General features: G+C 46.6%; 1 protein-coding gene across 1 annotated transcript in view; it reads right to left on the reverse strand.

Annotated features, from left to right (window-relative positions):
• Window positions 1-9,151, reverse strand: part of SUSD1 (sushi domain containing 1) — a 132,494-nt gene that overhangs the window by 93,517 nt on the left and 29,826 nt on the right. Inside the window, exon 4 of the mRNA XM_045296539.1 lies at window positions 6,497-6,676. Within this exon, the coding sequence (XP_045152474.1) occupies window positions 6,497-6,676 (180 nt within the window). The remainder of the gene's footprint in view (window positions 1-6,496; window positions 6,677-9,151) is intronic.

Here is a 9,151-nt window from a genome sequence, read left to right on the forward strand (position 1 = left end):
GGGGGCCTGTGAGCACTCCTTCCTCTTTCGGAAGTCCCATTTTGTAAGAACAGGGTGTCCGTCTTTATTTTTTGAAAACAGCAAAAGGCCATACAGAAGTCCCTGGGTAGAAGGTAGACAAGTGTTAAGTGGGGTGAAAGGGAAGGCAACATGAGATAATAGGAGGCTGGCAAAAAATGATGGAGGCAGAAGTCGTTGGCAGAAACGTAAGAATTGAAGGTAACAGAGCCAAATGTTATATACAAATTTGCTATAGTGGTAGTCTGCAAGGGGATGATTGCCTGGGCATACAGAGGATAGTTATAGATATATATTCGCCTTTGCTGCAAATATATCTATGAATGTGGTCGAGTATATAAGGGACAACCTGATGAAAAACTTCTTAGGCAAAACCAAGCACGTTCATAAGCATCAAAACCACAGTCTCAGGGGACACCAATAACAATTCATAACTACAGTGTTCTACATCCTGCTGTGTTGGGTATTGAATGGGGTCTTAAGAACTCATGAGTGGCCATCAAAGATGCAACTATGGGTCTCTCACCATCGAGAAGGAAGCATTAAGGCCAAAAAATGAAAGACCCTTGGAAACCATTAGTCCAATGTACTAGGGGTCAGCCATCAGTCTCTACAATCCTGAGATCAAAAGAACTGGATGGTGCCCAACTACCACTACCAATAGCTCTGAAAGGGATCATATGAAAGACCCTGTGTAGAGTGGAAGGGAAAATGAAAAACAAATCTGAAAATCATAAAAGAGAAGAGGCTTCCTGGTAGGACAGAGACCGGTAGCACCCTCAAGCCTAGCCCCAAGCCAACTTTCATGTCTGAAACTAAACCCCCCTACCCTCAGCTCAGCTTTCAGCCAAACAGTGGGCAGGCTTATAAGGGGAACAATAACACTAGTGAGGTACACCCAAGGATAATCAAGTTTTTAAGATCAAAAAGTCAGCAGCCTTTGCCCAAGTCAAGGCTCAGAAGGGTTGGGACAGGAGGGCCAGAAGGAGAAAACACGGGAAGCGGGATGAGTGGTAACATTGAAGGGATTGGACTGAATGAGATGAAACAACTTGTGTACGACCTGCTGAGCATGACACTGATGGTGTGCTCTGTGACCTTCTTCAACTCACACCTTCACATTCCGATTCGTAAATTAATAACCCAACTGCTGTATGAATTTACAAAGGAAGTCATACAGAATTCGTTCAGGTGACCTAGAGGGTCAAACTCAAGCAATTTCTGGTAAAAAAACAGCCTAGGGATTAAAAAAAAAATACAACTGATCTTCTAATGCTACTCATAAACTACCTCTAAAGCACACAGGGAGTTTGACGGCCAACCTCCAAAAGCAATTCCCTGACTCACTCAAACTGTCCCTGTGAGTGTCCAAGACTGTGCTTCTTTATGGGAGTGGAAAGTCTAGTCTGTCTCCCGAGAAGCGGCTGGTGGTTTCAACCTGCTGACCTGGTGGTTCGACATCCAGCTCGTAATCACCTGGCCACCAGCACTTCCAACTCCCTCACAGAGGCCCCAAAGGAAAAGTGATTCAGGAATGGCCGCACCGCTGAAAGCAGGGTATGTTTTTCCACCATAAGCACTTGGAATGGATGTGTGCGTGGCTATTAGAGTTCTGATATGTCTGTTTTTTAAGTCTTAAAGAGTCACATAAAATAGGTAGCCACAGCACGGCCTTTAAAGTAGTGCTTTCCTAAAACGAACCGCACAGTTTCGCATTCTTTGAGTGGTACGTGAATAAATTTCATATGCTTCCTGGTGGCGTCATGGCTGAGTCAGGCTGCAGACCACAAGGTTGTGGGAAAGCCAGTCTTGGGGAGAAAGACGGGCTTCCTACTCTCGTAAACAGCTGCAGGCGCGGAAACTCCCAGGGTCAGTTCTACTCTGTCCTGCAGGGGCACTAGGAGTCAACATCAACTCGATGGCAGGGACTTGTCTGTTTGTTTAATATATGAAAAAAAATTACTCCTAGTTCATCAAATTCTCGATATGCCATATAATAGAAATTTTCTTAGATGAAAAAGTCTCACTATATACGTAAGTTAAAATACAAGCTGTCTTAAAGAAGGCATTAAATAAACAATTCAAACAAACTCACCGCCACTGAGTCAATGCCGACTCATAGCGATCGGATCGTGTCTCCAGAGGTTTCCTGAGGAGAACAGCCTCCTCCTCCTCCTCTTTCTCTGCAGCCCAGTGCCTCACCCACAGTGCCACCAGGGCTCCTCAATACGCGATAGTGTGGGTGAAACTCAGAGACAGCAGAAGTCCCTTGCAAATAAATAGCTCAAACTTGAAAAACATTGGTATGATAGAAGGTATATGTTTTCAGGACTTACAGACTTGAGTTCAAATCCTTGCTCTGCCATTTGCTAATTCCTGAACGACCTTCATCTTCATGTGGCTCAGATTACTCATCTATGGCATGGAAACATCAAAACTTACTGCTCAGGGTCCTGGACACACAAATGGGGACTCAGTAAGGAGCAGCTATATAGCTTGATGGTCCAAAAGTTAGACACGCATGCAGAGACATAAGTATGGCCCAGTGTGGCTATCTACATTAAAAAACAACAAAAAACTACTCTCATCAAGTCTATTCCAACTCTTAGTGACCTATAGGACAGGCAGAAGGCCCCTGTGGGTTTCCAAGACTGTTCCATCTCTTTCCACAAGTCGATCGCCTCGTCCGTCTACTGTGCAATCGCTGCTGGATTCTAACTGCTGACCTTGCAGGCCTGCCACCAGGGCGCTTCAGCTATCTATTTACGCCCTTGATCTTCTCTTTCTAAATGCTCGCGGCTACAAATGACCAGCCCTGAGCCGCAGAAGGTCAACATCAAAACAGACCTGGCAGAGGCTCACAGGAGTCCTGGAGGCCTTTGGAGACGTGCCTGCGTCAGGCTGGGGGCACAGAAGGGTCCCTGGCAGAGGTGTCACCCTCCTAAGAGCTTGGTGCAAGTCAACCTTCTAATTATTAACTCAGACTCTACACATAAAAAGCCCAATGGCCTGTGCCGAATGAGAGCCAGGGACAGTCTTATCAAGAATGAATCAGCCTCTTTGATCTTGAGCCGAAGGACTCACTAAACAACACCAAGCTTCCACCTGGGGTTTTTCCAGACACAAAAGCAGTTGCCTAATTCCCAGCTGTCTGGAATTTCCAGTCCAAACTGGCCTTAAGTAAAAAGGCAGGCGGGGCGGGTTGGGGGTGGGGAGGCAGACTCCACCACCTTGCCTGAGCTCATCCTCCATTAAAAACAGATTGAGATATGTGTTAATCAAGTGACGCAGGCGCTCCCAAATCATTGTTCGCTCCGCACAGCCCCAGGAGAGTGGAGCTTGGCACTAAACAATCAGGTATAGGAAGTGGTGCAGGAGTAAAAACATAGAACAGAAGCAGAAGGTATTCAAAGAACAGGAAGAAAAAGAGGAGGAAAAGGAACAAATGGGTGGAAACAGGAAAAGGGATTAAAAAAAAAAAAAAAAAAAAAGCCAGAGCCAGAGCCAGAGCCATCAAGCTGCATCTCTCACTGCATTTCCCGAAGCCTCCCTGGACTGCCCTCACCCCCAGAGATCATCTGCACTGCCCCACAAATTAATCAGCATGTAAATCACCCCTTGATCTGCGGAAATTGAATTTAGCTGCCAGTCTTGATGGAGGGCACACAGGCCTCCTCACAGGAAGATCCCTGCTCTGGAAGAGAATGGCTTTTCTCCCCTTCAGTCAAAGATCTTGCACCAAACCCAGGGAGGCAGCTGCCTCTGGAGCCGCAGACTGTGCACGGCAGCAGTTACATAACCTGTTTGTTCTTCAAAGTACTCAACAAGCCTCCGCTAATGAATAGCTTACTATGCCCCATGCAGATCCACTGGTTTTTCATGTCCTGACTAATCCCTGTGCCCCATGAATTCTGAGCAGCTTCAGCTACGAAACCCACACCCAGAAGCGATGCCCCGCCATCGCGAGGAGCTCTGTGCCAGGAAGACGCCCCTAAACTTTGAGGGTGGCATCCCAGCAGCTGCCGCACTTTCCCTAAAAGTGAAAGTGGAATCCACTTCTCACTGACTTCCAGTGGATTCCAAACCAGAAGCGACCTTATCGAATTGCCCCTGTGGGTTTCCGAGGCTCTAAAGCTTTACAGGACCAGAAAGCCTCATCTTTCTCCCTCAGAGCAGATGATGGATTTGAATCACTGACCTTGCAGTTTGCAGTCCAACGAGTAACCCACTACCCACCCTGGGCTCCTTCCGGAGGTTAATAGTTGAGGAAACAGAACAGCTAATACCATATTGGGCCAGACTCATCTCAATACAACCCATTACTGGGGATGCTATTAAAGATGCACTACTAGGGAGTAACTGACCGTCGAGCCGTCTAGGAGCCCTGGTGGTGCGGTGGTTACAGCCAGGCTGCGCCCCACATGGTCAGAGGTTGGAAACCACCAGCAGCTCTTTGGGAGAGAGAATGGGCTTGCTCTCTGGTAAACAGTGCCTGTCTCCGAAACCCACAAGGGGTCACGATGAGTCAATGACTGGATGGCAGTGAGTTTGACATTTGGGACCAACAGTCTGGCCCAATGTGGTATTTATTAGCTGTTTGCAGTTCCCTCAACTATTCATGATAAGCTTGTCTTTGGTTCTCTGTGCCAACTGGGCAGGTCCTGGGAAAAACCTCTCAGAGAAGGTTGACCCAGATCCCTGGGTTCTCATGCAGGTCAACCTTCACTAACCTACAACGTCTTGCATCTGCGGTAGAGACAGCTGGACTTCAGGGCCCTGGCAGGGTCTCAGGAGCAGGCCTGTCACCCCATCTACTCTAGGATGCTCTGCCCAAGGACTTAAGAGGTCCCACAAACATCTGATTTTGTTTGTAAAGCTTTGTAATACTATGTGTGTTCATTTCCCGTGGAAAAAGGGCCCGTTTCCTTATTGCCTTATAAACTTCAAGACGGCAGGACCTAACAGATCAACCCCCAACCCAACAGCCATGACGTCATCTCTGACTCACGGCAGCCCCACGTGGATCCGGAGACCTGCACCAGAGTTTTCCATGATTGCTTTATTTAATTTATTTGTTTACTCGGAAATGGAGATCACCAGGCCGTTCTTCTGAGGAGGTGGACTTAAACCTCTAACCTTTTGGTAGCCGCCAAGTGTGTGACCCCTTTGGCACAGCCAACGGACAAATAAACATCAGAAGTCATCGCTGTGCTTGCTCCGGCCAGGTTTCCCACAGATGACTTTGGTTGGGAAGAACAAAGTTCTAGCCGTTCTCCTATGATTCTGCTGCCAAGTCAAAGCAGGGGCTCAGGCCTCTGCATCTCTCTTCAGAGATAAACCCCAGAGCCAAGCACGTCAACATCTAAAAATAAACTTCCAGAACCACCGGGGCCTACGTGACAGCCACTTGTCACCCTCCCCCTCAATGGACTGTAACTCATAGTAAGAATTCTAGCTCTCCCCACCCTGTCTCCTGAGTGTGAAATGAAGCCGGGTCCATGAGAAATTCATGAGAATGCATGAGAAATCCCCGGAAAGTTAACAATTTCCATGAAAAGCCTGATGTGTGCACTGTGCGTTTCCTCATTTCAAAATGCCCCCAACCCACCCAGGGGAGCTGATATCAAGGAACTCAAGAAGAAAGAAAATGCTTTCAAACTGATGACAGTAGCAATTTTACAATAGTGCTTGATGTGATTGAATTATGGAATGCCATGATATCTGTAAGAGCTCCCAATAAAATGATTTGAAAACATTTTCAAATGCTCCCCCTATAGATGATCTCATTTGATTGCCCCCACAGCCCTTTGAAGTAGAAAAGACAGGCTTTCTGTTCTCCCTTGTATAGATGGGGAGAGGTGCCCGGGTGGCCTAGTAGGTTAGGTGTGGAGCTGCTAATGGCAAAGTCAACAGTTCGAATCCACAAGCCTCTCCACAGCAGAAAGATGAAGCGTTCTGCTCCCATTGAGATGTATGGTCTTGGAAGGCCACACGGACAGGTCTTCTCCGCCCTGCGGGGTCTTTCTGAGTTGGAATCGACTCCATGCAGTGTGAGTTTACTGGCTCAGAGAGACGCACCGCTAACAAATGGCATCGCTAGAATTTGAACTAAAACTTCAAAACTCCTTTTCATGAAACCGCCTATTCTCCGAAAGGCTGTCTCCAGGACCTAAGTCAACACTTTGGACTTGCCCTTCTGAGAAAACAGCTCATGTGGAAAAATTCCCCCATCAGCCAAGCAGAGGCCAGACAGGAATTACTGTGATCAAGGGGAGTTTCAAGAGATCTATAGAAAAGTTCCTATCCAATCTGCTTTCCCAATCCACTCTCTAAATCTTTGTGATTTAGCCAACATACATAAAGCCAGGTGCCCACCTAGGTAAATGACCCAGGCGGGCACAGTGCCCAACGTGCGGCAGCAAATGGGTGTGATGTCCCATTGGCTCGCCTGCTCCGGGGAACCGAATGGAGCCCTTACCTGTGCAGGTCCAAGCACTCTCTGTCCAGATGCCCTTCTCTGTGCACACGGAGGTGACCTCCCCGCCAGGGCTCTCGAAGCCCTCCTGACACGCGTAGTGAGCCACGCTGCCCAGGCCTGAGCCCGTCTTCCTCTCCAGGACTGCGTGTGGCACTGCCGGAGGGCGGCCACAGTTGATCTCTGCAGCGGGAGGGACACGGCATCCGTTATCAGCCCCTGCTCTCGCCCCGATCATTAGTATTTCAGAAATGACTATTTAATCATAAGAGAGCCTGCTCATTGGGAAAAGGAGAAACCGCTAACCCCATCGAGGAATCCAACTGCTCTCAAACGCTAAGCTCACCGCCATCAGTGGACGCCTACTCAATGACCCTACAGATGAGGGTAGAACTGCCCCTGTGAGTTTCTGCGACTGTACCTGTTTACAGGAGAAAGCCCGTCTTGCTCCCTCAGACAGACTGGTGGTCTTGAACTGCTGACCTTGCAGTGTGCAGCCTAACACGTAAACACTACGCTTCCAGGGGAATCCAACTGCAGATATATAAGATAAGATGGTCCAGAGGACAGAAAACCGATGTGTCTGACTCGAGTAAAATTGACAGATATATGCACATAGAAGACAGCCAGATTATGAGATTATTTACATTATAGCAGATCCCTTGGTTTGCATAATAACCCATCTCGGGCTTCTTTGAAATACTGAGAATTTCTGGCACCTTTGATCATCTGTTTTCATACCATTAACTCCTGATTAAACGATAATGCCATTGTAGGAGTTGTTCCCAAGTGACTGCCGTTTAAATGAAATATACACTAAATCTCTGAGCATTTCCAGGCCAATCATTGGAAACACTATTCTCTTCTAAACTTCCAATTGATACCATGTACTTTTCAAAGAAATAAAAATCAGCTGCATCGCAGGAGACAAGCCTGGAATTACAAAAATGGGCATTAAATGTCTCCCCTGAAACTCTGAGGGGCCCTGTGCCATAGGAGTTTCCCATTGGGTTAACTGCAAGGTCAGCAGTTCAAGACCATCATGCACTCCTTGGGAGAAAGAACTGGAAAGAGCTGCAGTCTCAGAAACGCACGAGGGCAGTTTGCCTGTCCTGCAGGGTCTGGGGCCTGTTTGCTGGTTTGCTGGAGCACTGAGCACCAGAAGAAAAGGGAAGCTCTTACAGAAAACTACGTGAAGAAGAGGAATGGGGTTTTTACCATTCTAGACTCAAAGTATACATCAAAGCAAAAGAAAATCATTTTCAGATATTCTGGAATTTTGTAAAAAGATATCCATCTATATGGATGTCTGAGAGGCAAAATAAATAAACAACTTTTGTCTAACAACAAAAAGAATCAGAATAAATTTTCTAAGAAAGGGGTGAACCGGTTTTAGAAGAAACACTACTGAACCATGAAATCAGCAAGATGTACAGATAAATCTTGATCATTTAAACCTGATTGTAGAGGTTGCTATAACTATTAGTACCGGTGCTTAGGAATAAAATTAATGGAAGAAAATACTCCAAATCATTTCAATAATATCTGAGCGTTTTGGAGGTGGCAAGAAGACATCATAAAGCATGCTAAATTTCTCAGATTACACAGCGGGGGTGGGGAGGGGCAGTGGGGGTGGGGGAGTGGTGGTGCAGGGGGGGGAGCTCATAGTTTTCTTCAAAAGTACAATAAATTTAAAACAGAATAGAAATAGTCATTCCAAATGTGCCCAATAGTCCCAGTTAGCTAGAAAGAAAAAAATAACTTTCCACACGCGTGTTGATTTTTTTCGTGTTCTCCCCAATCTCAATCTGGACAAAGCCAAGAAAATTCAGCACCCCTCCCCGCCCGGCTTCACGACAGAAGTTCATTGACTGAGACGCAATGTTCAAAATAAAGAAAATGGGATCGTCTTTTCCCATCTGCCCATCATCCATTCTTAGCCGAAGAAATAAGTGGCTTCTTTTAATGTCTCTGGTGCAGAGCTGATAGATGGAATGATATCGCCCTCATCCCAATCCTCTCGGGAATGCCTGGACCCTCCAGTTATTTCCTTCAGGGAAGCTTCCAGGGCAAACTCCCATCTATTATCTTATCAATCTAACAGCTCAACCTACCTGACCAGCCCCTTGGCTTTTAGATGAAAATAAAAATGTCTCTTCTCAGTGCACACCAAAGTTTAAGGCAGTCATGGAACCACAACCAGGTGGTCATTTCACGAACCCTCCAGCCTTTTCTACCTCTCGGGTCCATGTGGACCCACCGAGTTTTGTTCCATTTTCATACATGTTTACTGGACATAGAACCCCTTGATTCGCATCATGTTTTCCCTGCACAAAAACTTTAGACATATTTATTGGCTCAAAACATTCCAAGAAATGAGTGTATGTGTGTATACATGAGCAACCAACCAAACAGGTGGTTAATGTTTCATAAGCCTGCCCGGTCATTGTGGAGATCTAAAACATCTTACAGTTTAAGCCAGGTCTCAGTTACAGGAGGAAGTGGAGGGTGCCTCAGGGCAGAGGCTAAGGGGATAGTTTGGGTTTTTGTTTTGTTTTGTTTTGTTTTGATGGGGATGGTTTGTATAGGTTGATATCATTTGAGGCTGGAATTCTAAAGCTGTGGAGTGGAGAGGGCCAGGAACTTGCCATGATAGCT

Source organism: Echinops telfairi, unplaced genomic scaffold (assembly GCF_000313985.2).
Source record: "Echinops telfairi isolate 266 unplaced genomic scaffold, ASM31398v2 ScPeMD7_7410;HRSCAF=8448, whole genome shotgun sequence".
NCBI lineage: Eukaryota > Metazoa > Chordata > Mammalia > Afrosoricida > Tenrecidae > Echinops > Echinops telfairi.